The sequence below is a fragment of the Anser anser genome (genome assembly GCF_964211835.1).
Source record: "Anser anser genome assembly, chromosome: 2".
Lineage (NCBI taxonomy): Eukaryota > Metazoa > Chordata > Aves > Anseriformes > Anatidae > Anser > Anser anser.
The window spans coordinates 59,596,044-59,613,598 of NC_139721.1; the positions used below are offsets into that span (position 1 = coordinate 59,596,044).

At 37.0% G+C, this 17,555-nt stretch overlaps 1 protein-coding gene across 4 annotated transcripts in view; it reads right to left on the minus strand.

The window, feature by feature from the left end:
* Nucleotides 1–17,321, minus strand: part of RTTN (rotatin) — an 87,938-nt gene extending 70,617 nt beyond the window's left edge. For 2 of the 4 annotated variants that reach the window (XR_014579801.1, XM_083824246.1), the window contains exons 1-10: nt 17,059–17,320; nt 16,682–16,869; nt 14,773–14,971; nt 13,351–13,440; nt 11,532–11,610; nt 10,068–10,239; nt 9,451–9,601; nt 8,101–8,266; nt 5,132–5,313; nt 54–169 (exon numbers count right to left, since the gene is read on the minus strand). Coding sequence is in view for 2 of the 4 variants with exons in the window: in XM_083824246.1 (XP_083680372.1) it covers nt 54–169; nt 5,132–5,313; nt 8,101–8,266; nt 9,451–9,601; nt 10,068–10,239; nt 11,532–11,610; nt 13,351–13,440; nt 14,773–14,971; nt 16,682–16,869; nt 17,059–17,263 (1,548 nt within the window). In the remaining 2 variants the exon portion in view is untranslated. Of the gene's footprint in view, nt 1–53; nt 170–5,131; nt 5,314–8,100; nt 8,267–9,450; nt 9,602–10,067; nt 10,240–11,531; nt 11,611–13,350; nt 13,441–14,772; nt 14,972–16,681; nt 16,870–17,058 lie in introns of all 4 variants that reach the window. The other 2 variants (XR_014579800.1, XM_083824247.1) reach the window with 2 other exon arrangements.
* Nucleotides 17,322–17,555: the final 234 nt, after the last annotated feature.

The following is a 17,555-nucleotide window of genomic DNA, read 5'->3' on the forward strand; positions in this document are numbered from 1 at the left end:
CTTACAAAAGCAGACTATTAAATATGTCTGACTGAAGCCTAAGGAACTCTTACCAGTTCCAATCCAAAAAGGCTTTCATCTTCCCAAACATTCTCAGAAACAGCATCACCAATAAGGTACATGGTTTCAACAAGCAACTCAAGAACTTCCATTGTCACTCTCCTGCTGCCTAGGAATAGAAATGAGAGGATAAATTAAAATGTAAGGAAAATAACATATGATATTGAGACAACAGCATGTTGAACAAGGGATTATTCTAAATCTGAAATTCTGAAGTGTCAATTTTCCTGTACACCTCTATTAAACTAATGCTAATTACCCTCAATAGCTCTAAAACATGGAAGACAACAACTAGGCAAAACCACGATAGAAGACATTAAAGCAATCATATACATGAAAAACACACTGCGTTTGCCTACAAATCCTACAATACAACATAAATCTTCCTACAGCTGTAAATCCAGTTACTGGATTTTGATTAAGTTCAGAATAGTCACTTATTTCCACCACCACATCCATCAGGAGAACTGGGCTACAGATATTCAATATATATTGCCTATTCCTGATAATCTGCATTTTCAGTATAGCAGACTGGTTTTCCTTCTAGACTGTTTTGTTTGAGATCTTCTTTTGAAAAGCAGATGAATAACCACTTTATCTGCTTGTACTTTTCTCCATAACATTTTCTCCCCTTTGCCTTATATTTTGTTACTCCTTCTGACTCCAAATCACTTAATAACAAGGCTACTCTGGTCTGTCTATAAGTGACTTTGATACTTCGTACAGCTTTATGCTTGGACATGGAACTACAAAGAAACCCGACCCAAGCTTAAACATTTACAGCCTACAATTACTACAAATACAACCCCTCCCTAAGATCCACAAATGTTAGATGATGTTAGAGGAGAAGCAGTGAAAGACTAGCACGCTTCACAAAGAACAAGGCAGAATATCTGGAGCTAGACCAAGTATTTTCAACTTCAGATAGCAGAGGATGCCAAGGATGTTTGGCATCCTAGAGAACCATACTGTGACAGTTTCCCCCAAATACTTGATTTATCTCAACTGTTGGCTTAGTTACTTCTTGATGGTATGTTTCTATTTAAAAGCATGGATTCTACACACCACGGAATTTTCCAATTCATTTTTGAACTATGATAAAGACTTAGCATCCCTCAAGATCTGTTTTAAAAATTAAAAAGCAAGCTCCACAGCTTGCTGCAGTGTGTATAAGAGAGAACAAAAAATAATTTATCTACCTTTTGTAGATTTTACACACTGCAGAAGCCTTGTTGGTATACTTGAGGGGGAAAAATGGTGTGCATCAGTAATGCAGAGAAAACAATGAAAGCTCATGCAATTTGCAGCTGAAGTGTTCTGCTTTGAGCGAGCATATGGCAGGAAGAGCGCAGGGCCTTTTTGAAGGCTTGCTTTTTCCAATCTAACAGAAGTGCCATTTATTTTAAGCAAATATTACCAATTTGAAAAGTATATGCCTGATAACTCCAAAAAGTACTTTTGTCCTCTTTTCATTATTTTGCAATTTCTTAAGCAAATTGCTTGTGTCTAAAGCAGTTGAAAGGTGACTTAATAAATCATTAGGAATAATAAAATATTACAATTATAATGCAAGTATTAAATAAGGGTGCTTTTAATTTGAGTTATAGTTTCAGAAAGTTTTGAAGTTACAAGCTAAACATTACACTTGCAATAATGCAGGAAACAACTTCCACATACAAAATTTATTCTGTAGCTGGAGAGCAGCGTCGAAGACTACAGTGAAGAACATATAATTAACTTGATAGCAAATAAAGCAGTTTTCCCAATCAAGTACTGACTGGTTCACATCATACCAGAAATGACTGCAGTGACACCTGATGATAAGGAAAATACTTCATAAGCAGTAACAGAAATATCTTAATTAACAAAAATGCTGTTCCACTGTTCCTATTTCATAGGCTAGTACAAACTCAGGACTGTCATAAGAACGAGTTGACAGAACCAATGAATAGGACAATGTCAGTATTATGTTTTTCCAGAATCATTTAGCATGATTAACATTTTTGGAACACTTACTTTAATATAAGAAACTCTACCTAGGGAAGAATAAGACAAATATATTCATACACATACAAAGATACTGAATAGTTAATTCAACTGACTATGGCCTTCCCGCTAGGCAGACTGCTGAGATAACCTGTCTATATTGGTATAATCTCCTTATCCATATACAACACAGTTATGAATCCGATTTCAAAAGCAAATAACACAATAGCTAATCACATCAAACGTAGCTTCCATTCTCCACGTATTAGTATTTTAATATAGAAATATTAGTATTTCTATTGAAGACTACACTAAAGAATATATAATTAACTTGATAGCAAAAAAGTTAAAATAACTTCTTACAGCTACACAAAGTGACTAGTTTAGCAAATTGTTACCTTCAGATCTAAAAAAAAAATCACAAATATTAAATGAAATGTAAGCTCAAGTACTATTAACTCTCTCAGCAACACTGTTTAGAAACTATCACAATGAAAGATACAAGTGCATTACATGTAGGCAAGCCCACAGGAACTGCAGATAGCACTAGTAAGAGCATCAAGCAACAGGTACTCAGATATCAAAGTGGGCCAGCAGCATGAATTGACATATACTCACAACTATCATGTCCAGTTGTTTAGAACTGTCTGTATTACAATTCTTCATACAGATCATCACTATGGCTGCTACTCATCTTAATTACAGGCAGACAAATAACAAACAAGTTTATGTGAAGAGACTAAACTCTCAATCCTTGCCTATGCATGAGGTTAGTATGACAAGACAGCTGACATGATAGTGGCGGATCCACAGGATGGGACTTTAGTCAAGGAGAGGAATCTAGTTCTAAAATAGAACTATCTCCATCACCTTATGTTATATATAGCTGAAACTGGGAAGCAATATGAGAACCTTTAAATTGCTATAATATTGGCAAAGAAAAGGAATTGGAAATTATGTAACAGAGCTATTCTCCAAACCCAATTCTGAAACACAGTTTAGTGTCTAAACTTGGCTTGTAAGAGCACATTTGCACCTACAGAGCCAAACCAAAACCACATTAAAGAGTTTGATCTTGCAAGCCTGGCTGAATAAGGAAGCAATAAGGTGTTAGAATATCTATTTGTTTTACTTTTTAAACATTTCTTGCATGACCATTCCACCATACTCTTACGTGAGTACATTTGCAAGATACTCATTTCTCGATACCTGGGGGAATCAGTATGTGTTAAGAGTCCATTATTACTAAACGCACAGTAAGAAGGATATTTCAGATTTAAATAACTGTCATTAAGACATTCTGTATTAACACTGACTTTAAACCACTGAACTTCAGACAAATATGGTAACTAAAAAATAACCACAAAACCCAAACCAAACAAAAAACAACCAAAAAGAAAAAACACTCTACTATTGATTTCTGAAATAACTTTACATCACAAACCGGGTCAGCACAACAAAATAAAAATTCCAGCGAACATCTCTACAAGGAACAGAATTTGAGCTTAACCAAAATATACATTATATCGTAAAATACAAATAAGTGAATTTTACGGTAGGGTTATTGATTTTCCTGTACCTAGTAACTTAACTAGTTGGAAGAAAAAGGATATTTATTTTAAAGTGATAATAATGCTAGTAAAGGTTCCTGTTCATTTTACTGAAAAAGCAATTCAGAAAACATTATTATATGAGAAACAGTGTGTTACAGCTCTGTAAGACATTGACTGTCTTACAATGTCACAGTGCGCACTCACATCACAGGGTTTCGGATCAATGGGAACTAGATAAAAATATTGGTTTTCTTATCTCTTTCTCATTACAGCACAGTGGAAGAAGGAAGAAATATGATCTATTAGACTAAGTAGAAGTTTAGAAAAAAAGAGGGCAAGAGAAATGACCAAACTCATCTGAAAATGAATTTTAATTCTATGATAAGCTGCAAAGAAACTTTAAACAAACAATCCTCAATGATGGAAAAAATCACTATATTTTAACTCTGTAGATTTGAAGTGACATGTCAGAAATGGAAAAGATGGAAAATAAGATTTTCTACATAAGAAATGATGATGCCAGAAGTCAAGAATGTGCTTCTGAAGGGTTAGTATTTAAATATAATATCACTATCCTAAAAGGAAAAAGCAAAGATCTTGTTAACATGAGTTTGTTTTATTACCAAAAAAATGTTCCTAGTGACATAGATGAATGCTGATGTTACTATCAAATATATTAAGTAAAAGAGTACGAACTCATAAAAAGTTATAAACAGTAAAAACCAAAAAACACTAAATAAAAGTAAGTATAAGATTCATACATATTTTATTTGATTTTTGTAAGTTAAATAGTTAAATCCTTATATTCCAGCTCAGGAAACTGTGACAGGTGTATTACCAGAAAAAAAAAAAAGAAAAGAAAAAAAAACTCTTAGTATTCTGATCACTAATCAATATGGAAATAGCTGGAAATATATATATTTCCAGCTCCTATATTTGAAAACCTTACCTCTTCTACCAATATCTATTTTGAATTGTTTTACAACTAAATGCAATTTTAGACAACCTAAGAGCAAAAAACACTAACAAAAGGTTTTGCAATTTAGAATTTTTAAAGTGAAATAAAAATCCTTAGTTGCAATTAGACTATCTTTACTTGTGTTTCTTACTTCATACATAATAAAAACAAACATTTTTTTCCCAAATTTGTATTTATTAATTCTTGAACATGAGAAAAAAATACATGCTCAAAGAGATCGGGACACATATTTTGGTAAACATGTTTTTTTTTTTTTCCTTCTTCCTGAGTGATGTTTTATTTCACCATACCATTTTTCCCCTCGCACACTTATTCCTACCACTCCTCACTATTATCAGTAAAAAGCACCTACAGCTTCTGCAAGTCTGTAAATCAAACAGAAGATTGAAGCTTTATGATCTGAACAAAATCTCCAGGAAACAACTGCTATAATTAGCTACAGTGCATCAGTAATCATCTACTTTGAGGTACTCACCTCATAATACCAACTTCCTAAGAGAAAGTACAGAAAATTGAAAGAGAAAGTGAAATATTTCATTCAGGATTTTCTCACCTGTTCTTAAAAGAGGTATAGCATTTTCCAAGACTGAAACGCAGAACTGAGGAAGGCTAAGCTGCTTCATCTGTAATTCTAAAGTGTCTTCATTTTCAGTATCTGGCAGGTCAATATGTCCTACATCAAGTTGAGAATGCAGAGAGATTCTCGAGTTTGCATTTGCTTGAGTACTGTTTCCACTTAAAACAATAAACAAAAACAAACAAAAGATAAAAAGAAAGATGTTAAATCTTAAATAAAGGAAATCCGTATACGTAAAAGATGACAACAAGTATTTTAACGTCCTCCTTCTATGATGCATCCCCCTCCTTCCCAATCTTTTCTGATACTCACCAGTGTTGCAGGAAGCTGGAGATTTTGTTGTATGATTTTTATTTTTTTTTTAAATCATAACTGATAGGATCACAAGTGAATGCCTACTGTTTTAGCAGTCATTTTCACACTTAGAAGTGTGTACTCAAAAAAATTCACATGCAATGAAGAGATACAATATTGCAAGAGAAAAATCAGTTGATTTGAAACTTTTTTTTGTTCAAAGTCTAACAGATGCTTGAAGCAAGGCCACATTAAATCAAATTTCAACTCAAATTATCCAACTACATTAAAAACATTCTATGCAGCTAGCCACAGAATCCTTAGAAAGAAAATGCAGTACCCTTTGTTACAGACTGTAGGGCTTTCTCTGTCCACTGTAAAACAGAAAATATTCCCTTCCCAAAAATGTGCAACCAAGTATATATCAAAAAAAAGCTTTATATACATGTATGTCTTAACTACATCAAAATATATAGTTCATAACTTCACTTTTGAGGTACTTTCAGAAGGAATTTAATTCTGTTGGCTGCATTATAATTAATGTAATTCTGAATTAATCTAATTAGTGTTGTAAACAACATTTGAATTGCTTTGAATTGCTTTAACAATCTGTATGACTTTTATAGTGTTTGTTTTTTTTCTGTTGCTGTTAAACAAGCTGAAGAAACTGAATTGTGGCATGACTGTGCTATTTTGTCTACCTAAACATAGAAGACATCTCAAGAACAGTAATTAAGAGTTTAAAAGCTAAGATTAAGAGGATGATAGAAGACTACAAGTGAAATAAGGGAGTTCAACAATACATAGTGGTTCTGATTGCACTTACCAGAGGGTAAGGAAGGAGAGGTATCAATCAAAAACAATTCAGAAGAGGAAAGGTTAAGTTTCCAGGCAGAATTTGAAATGACAAACAGACAGATTGAAGAGTCTCAAGATTCAAGAATAAGGAAAAAAGAGTTACTTATAGAACTGCAAAAAAAAATAGTTTATATATTACATATTATGTTCAAAAAGATAAGATTCACTATCAATTACTCTTCCATATTAGAATTAAGAATGTCAAAGAACATTATAGTAATTTCTGTTTCACTGGCTCCTTAAACATACTTTCTATTCAATGTTACATTTTTCTTTACCTTTTTTCTGAGTTACATTATATCTTCATAACAAATATGATTCAGGAGCAGTGAACTGCAGAAAGGATGCATGAAGAGAAATGTACCTTCATGAACAGCTCTCGGTATGGCCTTATACTTTTAACGAATTATCACTATCTCACCCTCTGTTTCATAAATGCCTCATCATTGGCATTAACTTTTATGTAGATTTCCTTACTACACTAACAGCCAGAGCCATCACTCTCTCTTGCACAATATGCTCCAACATACTGAACTGTTAACTGTTCATCTTAGAAAAACAGCCAGCTCCTTGAATGCCTAAAGCCTAGAGGTCATTTATAGTTACAGATACATAGCAAAACCTGAATATAATAGACTTAAGGAGAGTAAAAATAACCTTTTACCATAACAACTCAGTTTCAAGATGCATATACACGTAACTCTGTGAGCTGTTCTCATCTGTAAAATCACTGTCTGTTTGAATACTTAGCAGTTACTCAATCATTAAGCCAATATGCCACAAAGACTCAAAAGAACTACTATTAAGCACACAGTAAGGATTTTTAAGACCTTTTAAGTTCCCACATGTTAAGCAGTAAATAAGACGGTGATTCTGGACTGGTAGCTTTAAGTAGAATCACAGAATATCCCAAGTTGGAAGGGACCCATAAGGATCACCTAGTCCAACTCTTGGCACTGCACAGGTCTGCCCAACGTTTAGACCATGTGACAAAGTGCAAAGTCCAATCGCTTTTTAAATTCAGACAGGCTTGGTGCAGTGACTACTTCACTAGGGAGCCTGTTCCAGTGTGCGACCACCCTCTCGGTGAAGAACCTCTTCCTGATGTCCAGCCTAAACTTCCCCTGCCTCAGCTTAACACCATTCCCGCGGGTCCTATCACTGGTGTTTACATTAAGTAAATGTTAAGTACATTGTGTCAAGATAAGTAACACATCCACACACAAACAACCACCTCAACATTTTGAGGACATGCAGTGAATTTGGAACTTCATATTGAAGCTGCAGTTTTAGAAGATATACAGCTGAAATTTGTTGTCAGATTTAGCACCAAGGTTTAAAGAGTTTATTGGAAATCTTTATAGAGCACAGTATTTTTGACAATACTTTACACTGTTACCTGTGTGATGGTCATTCAGTTTTTAAGTACTTATGTGGTCATTTGCTAACTAAAAAGAAAAAACCCTGACTTTACAGCAGTAGTCTGAATAAACATTTATTTGTGTTTTACAAATACACACACAAACAGCATAATAATAATACTAAGAGATTTGTTAAAAGTATTGGTTGGGTACGGCATATGGCAGGAAAAACTGATCTCAGGTATTCTCAACACTATTTAAAGAACTAACTGTTTGATTTTTTGCGCCATTTGATTACTTTCCATAAACATGGTTTGAATTTTAGCTGGTTAACAAAACGCACATAATCCCACACACTGCAAAAGAGTTGATGCCATAATCCTCTAATAATAATATTAATTGAAGTATAACTTTATTTCCTATTTTATTCACCTAGAAGATGCTGCATCCCAATCTTGACCATCTCCTCTAGGACGCTGAACTGTCCTTCCAATCACAGATGGCCGAGGACTACTACTCCCAGGTGATGGATTCTGAGAACGAGGAGGACCTCTTGGTTCTTGACAATAAGATATAGATGAATTCTGTGAAGCTGTGCCTTTATAAAAATCATATATCATTCATTAATGAAATCTGTTATTCTTAAAGATACTATATAATTACTTTTACCATTACTTGACTAAAGTAGCATATGAAAAGCTACAAGTCTGGCAAGCTAGGACAGCCTAACACTGGCAAGTAGCAAAACACTGAAAACTACAGTGTTAATTTATTAATAATAAATTTTGAAAATTAAAAAAACAAAACACTGGAATAATTTCATGCCATATTTTGGTAATTGTTTTAGTCTTAGAACTGCACACTGGAGGAAAATATTTTTTAAGCTACATAAGCTTCAAATTAATGCTGCACTGGATGTGGTCAAGTATTTGAAGTCAAGCATAAAGACATTGAGTTACAGAAATTAAAACATATCAAAAAAGATCCAACATGAAGAAGATTTACGTAATAACCAACCAAAATACAAACATGGTCTCTGACTAAGGCTATTGGATTTGCTGATGTTATAATGTAATTAGTACAGAAACAGCCAATTGAATTCACTGAGATTAAGAGACCAAGTATACTGGCAATTTTATGAAGAGAACCAGACTGCCATTTTAGAGAAACAAAAACGATTAAATCCAGCTGACAAAATGGAAATAAGAAAATCATTACAACTAGTCTACATTATTAAATTTACAAAATTTAAGCCCTGAAAACATTGCCCTAACAAAAAATAGCCCTAAGAACTGTAACATCTGAAACAATGATTGCATTATTCTCAGCCATCAGAATACAAAGAAGTTACCATGGTTCAAGCAATTTGTAAGTAAACTGTTAAGCACTAATAGCTCAAAAACTTTTCTGAGACTCAAAGACTGCCCACTTTCATTTTACAGATTTCATTTAGCTTTGTTTAAAAAAACAAAAAAAACTCTACTGCTAACATAAAAATAGTTGTCTACTGAAAAAGTGGATGCATGGAGTATCATAGGAAATGATTCAAATAATATATTCAAATCTGAAAGTGTTTAATATTGAAAAATAAGTATTCTTAAATAATGCAAGTACTCAAGAAACATTTACTAACATAAATAGTACTGAACATCATCACTTAGCAAAACAGTTTCACAAGATTACGTTCACTATAAAGTAGTGCTTTTATTTTTTTTAATAACATTAGACATTCTTACCTGTAAGAAAAACACAATAGTATTTAAACTATTTAAAAATACCTACCTTGCTCAGTGGAAAAAAAACTCGGATCTCTGTGAAAGTTAAGTCTGCTTCTTAAGAAGATGCACAACTGTTGCAGGCACGACACGGCCTGCAAAGCTAACCGATGCCTTCCATCTCCTCCAAAAGCCAGGTTTAGCAGAGATAAAAGGCTCTGCAAATATAAAACCATTAACACTGGTAGTTCAATATTAATGCACTTTCATGAGCGGTCAGGATAGAAAGAACCTTGCACTAAATACAATTCACAAATGTTTCTAAGTAAAAATCATAGCAATGAATAAATAGGCTTAACTACTGTTTTCTCACCGAATACAAGACTATCAGTCTCAAAGAAAAACTGAGTTTCTCATTATTATATTTCCAATTAAACCATTGCTTTCATGATGGGACCCCCTTGGATGGTGTGTGTATGCCAGGGACACGATTTTGCCTTACCCTGGTGAAACGAAGTATTACTTCACAACACACTTCATTACTGATTAATAATATATATTATGACAACAAAATAATTTTCTAAATACAATATAGACCTAATGTCACTGTTTCAGTGCATCTAGAGTTTGACTTAAATGGACTTTTGCTAAGAAACAAATTGTAGCATTTACATCATTTCTTACTTGACAAAACTGATTCCATAACAAAACAAAATCCTTAAACTTGATGTTAGGTCTTGCCTGAACAATCTTTGGTCTTTGAAGGAAGATCTCAGCAGGAAAATCTTGCATAATCACATCCTGAAGAAGCTCACAAGTACTCCAAATTAAACTCTGGTTGCTACTTCTCAAAGAGCTAAAAATGCAGTTCGTGTTTAAATGTACATTAAAAGCAAAAAAAAAACAGTAATCATTAGCTTGAACAAGTCTCTGCAAGAAAGTTATAATCACAACACTGAAGAACCTAAAAAAAAGAAGCTGTAATTCTACTGTCTTGCGATTTTTTTTAACTTGAGTTATTCCTTAGCTATGTTAATTCTGTGTACAATAAAGTAAAAACTCCATTCCAGCTGTCATATAAAATTAAGTTCCCAGAAGAGAAATAACCATATTGATTCTGAATTTGAAATTAAAATAAGAAAGACTGGTAATTCCCTGTGAAGTTAGTGATTATCTCAGTGGTATACAGCAAGCAATCTAACACTTACCAAGCTTTGTCCATTAGTAAGGTTCATGTAGAACTTTGAAGCACTCAAATTATATATGTTGGAAGTTACATAAAGTAACAAATTTAGTAGCTATTAGTTAAAATGTGTTATAGTAAATAAAAGAGCCATTTGGATGTTCTACTTCAGTTTTCCTTTTTTTCTATTTTTACTGTTTTAAAAACCACTGTTAAAAATTCAAACATCCTGTTCCAAGGATCTAAATTTTTTTTTCTACACTACACTTTCTACATAAAGCAGATGAAAAGTTAAAAAGGTTTTCCAACTTCAGAGATCTTTTGAAAGGAAAAAAAAAGCAAAAACCTATTATAGGAAACCTTACAGTTAACCAGACTTGCTAAATAATCAAGTTCATCACAATGCATTGCTGGCTATGCCAGCAAATCTATCCCAGCTCTCACAAGGAATCCCAGCTTTCCTTGCGAAAAGCTTCCTTGGGCCACTTCAAACATTGGTTTTCTATATGGAGGTTTTAAGAAAAAAAAAATACCAATGCAGAAAGAAGATCTGAATGCCTCATTGCTTGAATAAGGCACTGCAACAAAAGTTATTGGCCTAAACCTAACGTATGGATTTCTCTGTCAGGTGGCAGGGTGGGGGGGTAAAGTAATGATTTTGTTCCAGCATATTCTGAAATTAACTGAGTGACATATCTGACTCACTTGACAAATTTAGAAAACTGAACCAACACAAACAAAAAACATACTCTGAATTAAACATCAAGAATTGATACAGGCATTAACAAGAATCCTGCCCTGTTACAACTCCTTGTTTATCTGCTCTGCTAAACTTCACTGTAGTATTTACAATCATTTATCAAAGATTAACTCATTGGTTATTTACAGAACACAGAAGGACAGAAGTTTAGAACCTCCAAAATCCAATTAAAAAAAAACAAAACACAATGCTTCTATTACTGTACCTTTCATTTGATGAAAGAATGTGTCGATCAGTTGAAGTAAGAGTTAGCCAAGGAAAAGTGGAAAATTTCAAGCATTTTGCTGAAGAAAAAGAAAAAAGCAGATATTTTAGAGCACATTTTATAGAAATATGAAACTCTATATTTCTACAGCAGTCAAATATGATATATGAGATATGATACTCTATATGAGTAGAGTATCTATACTAGAATATAACTATCAAATATACTCTATATGAAAGCTCAAAAATAAATACCTTTTACTAAATACATATTTAAAAAAAAATGATGCGCTACTTATGAGTTTTCAGCAATATCAAAAAGTAAAGGCCAAATCACAATGAAATATGATTATTAAGGGCAAGTTGTGCCTGACCAATCTGGTGGCCTTCTGTGATGGAATGATTGCATCAATTGATGAGGGAAGACCAACCAATGTCATCTACCTGGACTTCTGAAAGGCTTTTGACACGGTCCCACATGACATCCTGATCTCCAAAATGGAGAGATACAGATTTGATCCACCATTTATCCACCATTCAGTGGATAAGGAGTTGGCTTGAAGGTCACACACAGAGAACAGTGGTCAACGGCTCTATGTCCAGGTGAAGGCTGGTGACAAGTGGTGTCCCTCAGTGGTCTGTCTTTGGACCAGAGCCATTTAATACCTTCATCAATGACACAGACAGTTAGGATCAAGTGCGCCCTCAGCAAGTCTGTAGATGACACCAAGCTGAGTGGTGCAGTTGATATAACAGAAGGAAGGGATACCATCCTAAGGGACCTGGACAAGCTTGAAAAGTGGGCCCACAAGAACTTAACAAGGTTCAACAAGTCCAAGTGCAAGGTGCTGCACCTCAGTTGGGGCAATCCTAGACATGAGTACAGCCTGGGAGAAGAACTCATTTAGAGCAGCCCTGCAGAGAAAGACTTGGGGGTTCTGGTGGACAAAAAGCTCAACGTGAGCCAGCAGCACATGCTTGCAACCCAGAAGATCAACTGCATCCTGGGCTGCATTAACAAAGAAGTGGCCAGCAGGTTGAGGGAAGGGATTTGTGCCCCTCTGCTCTGCCCTTGTGAGGCCCCACCTGGAGTACTGCACCCAGAAGGATGTGGAGATCTTAGAATGGGTCCAGAGGAGGGCCATGAAGATGAGCTAGAGCTCCTCTCCTATGAAAACAACTGGGAATATTTAGCCTGAAGAAGAGAAGGCTCCAGGGAGACCTCATTATAGCCTTTCAGTACTTAAAGGGGGCTTATAGAAAAGATGGAGAGTGACTTTTTACTCAGTCAGGCAATGATATGACAAGGGGGAATCATTTTAACCTAAAAGAGGGGAGATTTCGATTAGATGTTAGGAAGAAATTCTTCACTCAGAGCATGATGAAGCACTGGAAGAGGTTGCCCAGAGAAGCTGTGGATTCCCCATCCCTGGAAGTGTTCAAGGCCAGGTTGGATGGGGCTTGGAGCAACCTGATCTAGTGGGAGGTGTCCCTGCCCTTGGCTTGGAATTAGATGGTCTTTAAGGTCCTTTACAACCCTGAGCCATTCTATGGCTCTAAGATTATTGAAAATAAAATTACAGCATGCTTTAACATACTTTACATTTTTCACTACAGCTAAAGTATTTACTAGAGAAGAAAAAGATTACACTGAATGACATTTTCGTAAGCTTTGTAACTAAAGTTTTTGTGATACCAAAATTCATAAAATAGCAACAGGAAAAAGAATAACCCATATTAATATTTGAAATTGAAATTCAATCCATATAAAATCTCTATGGACTTTCTGTAATTAACATATTCCTAGGGTATATACATACCATGCGTTCTTTTGAGAGGTATTTCTAATCGTGGCATATTATTTCTATCTTGACAAAAATATCTAGTGAATAATTCCTCTTGAGGTGGAACTACAACAAATAAACAGTAAATTAAAAAATAAGTAAACTAAAAAAAAGAGAGCAAAAGTTAATTTATCTTTATTGCTTTACCTGAACTGCCTCCTTTTTGTCCTACTACTGAAAGTGATTTAAAACGAACTCAGAAAAGCAAAACAAAACTGTAATCATGTCTCATTTTACAAGTGCATTTTGCAATTCCCCCCCCCCCCTTTTCTTTTTTTACAGGGCTTTGCATACTGAGGGAGAAATAGCAGCTAAGATGCTATTGTAGTAATACAATAGATAAGATGCTATTTGTAGTAATAAAAGCAACTTTTATAATTAACTATCAAAAATGTCTCCATACCAATACTGCTGCTTTTTCGGGTTAGCTGAAATGTTGTGTCCTGCATATATAATATGCATATTAATATTTAATAGATGCAATCAATATGCAAACTACGTAACAAAGTCTACACAAGGTATGTAACATCAAAAGCAATCTCTCTGGAACCTATTTGATCACTCATTTATGTAATTTACAGTATAAGGAGGAAATGTGTGTTACATTTCAATTAGGGAGTTCTAAATAAGTATATTTTAAGAATGCATATATTACATTATTCCCCATACACCAGGGATCTTAGATGAAAATCTTGCTGAACTTTTATGGGGACACAGGGAGGAGAAAATAAAAAAATAAAAAATAAATCAATGAACAGCCATCAGATTGTTCTGGCAAACTGAAATTCCGAGCATTGGACAGGCCGCAAAAACAAGAGAAAAACTACTTTTATCTCTGAGATTGCACAGTGTGAGTGACAGAGCTGTGGCCATTACTACTGTACAGTCTAACATCTGGGGCTTTCCCACAGATGTTGGAAGATTATGTAAGGCCTTAGCAGTTTTAAAATAAAAACTTCTACTAGGGTCATTTACCGCTTTTTTTTTTTTTTATTCCTCCCAGAGTTAAAGTCTGCTATGCAAAGAAAGGTAGCAAAGCATGGCAGCTTAATTATAGTTTTGTTCAAAAAGTTGCTACACTCGCTGCCATAAAGCAATCTTTGGAAGTTATTCCTGTATCATGCCTCTTTCAAGTTATATAATAAGTTAATACACACTGTGAAAATGGACAGAAGATCTGATTACAAACAGGATTTTTCTTCTGCAGATAATTTCATTAAAGGCATTACATGATTAAGCTAAGGTCACACTTTTTCTGGCATAATCATAGACTTCACTGAATACCCAAGAATACATTCATCAACTACACCTCAAAATGCCTGCTTTTCAAAACCTAGAAGCTGTTCATTTACTTTATTTTCATTCTAAATAAGTCACAGTCCCAAATATATAGTTTACCTTGTTGATCTACTGAAGGCTGAGACTGAGCTTGATAATCTCCTGATAAATAACTAGAAGGAATTTCAGCAGGAAGTAAGAACAGTCCATCAACAATCCCATCAATTATAGCTTGCAAGTTTGGTTCAACATCAGCACGAAGCTGAGAGAAGAACTCCACGGCACCAATTCCAATCATCTTCTGGGCAGCAGACGGATGCTACATTAGGACAAATAATTGACAGTTAGCTGGAAGAATCTCAAGGACTTCTGAGGGAAAGGAAGGGAAAAAAGAAAAAGAGTTATAAACAACATTTAAGTTTGATTTGCCCTTTGTTTTGGGGTTTTGTAGACCTTTCACTGGTATCAAGGACATGCTTTTTCATTTCTTCACCATAGTTGCTGTTTAGTGATTAAAACATTACACCATTTCCCACAACATTCTCCTCAAAAAAAATGGCTGTTCATGGTTTGGACTGGCATACGCTTTGTTGGGTTAAAAACTGGCTGGATAGCCGGGCCCAAAGAGTTGTGGTGAATGGAGTCAAATCCAGTTGGAGGCCGGTCACTAGTGGAGTCCCCCAGGGCTCAGTACTGGGACCAGTCCTCTTCAACATCTTTATCGATGGTCTGGATGAGGGGATTCAGTGCACCCTCAGTAAGTTTGCAGATGACACCAAGTTAGGTGCGTGTGTTGATCTGCTCGAGGGTAGGAAGGCTCTGCAGGAGGATCTGGATAGGCTGGAGCGATGGGCTGAGGTCAACTGCATGAAGTTCAACAAGGCCAAGTGCCGGGTCCTGCATCTGGGGCGTAATAACCCCAAGCAGAGCTACAGGCTGGGAGAGGAGTGGTTGGAAAGCTGCCTGGCAGAGAAGGACCTGGGAGTACTGGTTGATAGTCGGCTGAATATGAGCCAGCAGTGTGCTCAGGTGGCCAAGAAGGCCAACAGCATCCTGGCTTGTATAAGAAGCAGTGTGGCCAGCAGGTCTAGGGAAGTGATTGTCCCCCTGTACTCGGCTCTGGTGAGGCCGCACCTCGAGTACTGTGTTCAGTTTTGGGCCCCTCGCTACAAGAAGGACATGGAGGTGCTCGAGAGAGTCCAGAGAAGGGCGACGAGGCTGGTGAGGGGTCTGGAGAACAAGTCTTACGAGGAGTGGCTGAGGGAGCTGGGCTTGTTCAGCCTGGAGAAGAGGAGGCTCAGGGGAGACCTTATCGCTCTCTACAGGTACCTTAAAGGAGGCTGTAGCGAGGAAGGGGTTGGTCTGTTCTCCCACGTGCCTGGTGACAGGACGAGGGGAATGGGCTAAAGTTGCGCCAGGGGAGGTTTAGGTTGGATATTAGGAAGAACTTCTTTACTGAAAGGGTTGTTAGGCATTGGAATGGGCTGCCCAGGGAAGTGGTTGAGTCACCATCCCTGGAGGTCTTTAAAAGACGTTTAGATGTAGCCCTTAGTGATATTGTTTAATGGAGGACTTGTTAGTGTTAGGTCAGAGGTTGGACTAGGTGATCTTGGAGGTCTCTTCCAACCTAGACGATTCTGTGATTATTATCGACTGAAACCTGTAAAACTTCAGCAAAGTTCTCTCAACCTTCTAAGAATAAATAGTAACACCGTTCCAATCTTCACTTCTCAGGAACAGTGCAAGTGCTTGTCCAAGAACAAATTAAACACTAAATGGGAAACTGAAGAAGCAGAACTCAAGCAGTAAGACAGTAAATAATAATTTTTCCAGCTACCCCTGCAATCAGTTGCACAGCAAGCCCCTCACACGGTTTTCACTTATATTTAGATAGAATGCTTTTTTTTATTCCCCTCTTAGTAAGTGACAGTGCAGAATCCCATTACAAGGACCTACAAAACCACAAAACACACAGTTTTGTTTAGCACCCCAAAGACAACGTTTAAGAATAAAGGAATGCTACTCGTACCTTGATCAAACTGCTCACAAAATTCAGCACTTCCTCCTTCATTGGCACTACCGGAAAATTGAACCACTCCAGCAGGTTAAGGAAAAGTACTTTCTCCTGGACTAGATCGGCATAGGAAATCAAGTTGTGATCCAATTTCAACAGGATGTTCCTCAGAGAGCGTTCCCGTATCTCTGCCAGCTCGTGACCTGCCTCCCCCAAAGGGACAAAACCGAGTAAGATTACCGGACAATTTCTCATTCGGACAATAACAACGCCCCTCCGCCGGGGCAGAGGAGAGGGGCGAGAAGAGCCGCGGCCCGGTAAGGCGACGGGACGGACAGCGGGACGGGGGAGGGGGGGAGGAGAGGGAGAAGGAGGGTGCCGCCAGCCGTTACCCAGCTTCCTGACGAGCGGCGCCAGCTCCATGGCGGTCCTGCCGCCGCCGCCGCAATTCAACCGCCGCGCCGGTTCCGCCAACTGCCCCGCCGCGCCCGGCCAGCGCCGCCCGCGGGGCACCTCGGGAAACGTAGTCCCCTTCGCTTCACCTCCCCGGCACCGCCGCGAAGCACCCTGGGAGCACGGCGCTCGCCGCACACGCATGTACAGAGAAGACCCCGAGTGTGCCGGCGGGAGCGGAAATAACTACAACTCCCATGGGACTCTGCGCGCGAACCGTCTCACCGGCGGGGAGGGGCGGTGCGGCCGGGGCTGAGCGATGACATGGCTTCGCCCAGCCCGGGCCGCGCGGCGCGTTTAGTTTCTTTGTTTAATTTCTTCAGCCAGCTTGCTGTTGGTTACCCGTGCCTTGGCAGCGCAAGGCCTTCCCATCAGTACCCCATGCAATGCGGAAGCCCACCCATGCAATTAAAAAATGTGTGTTTTTATTCTTATG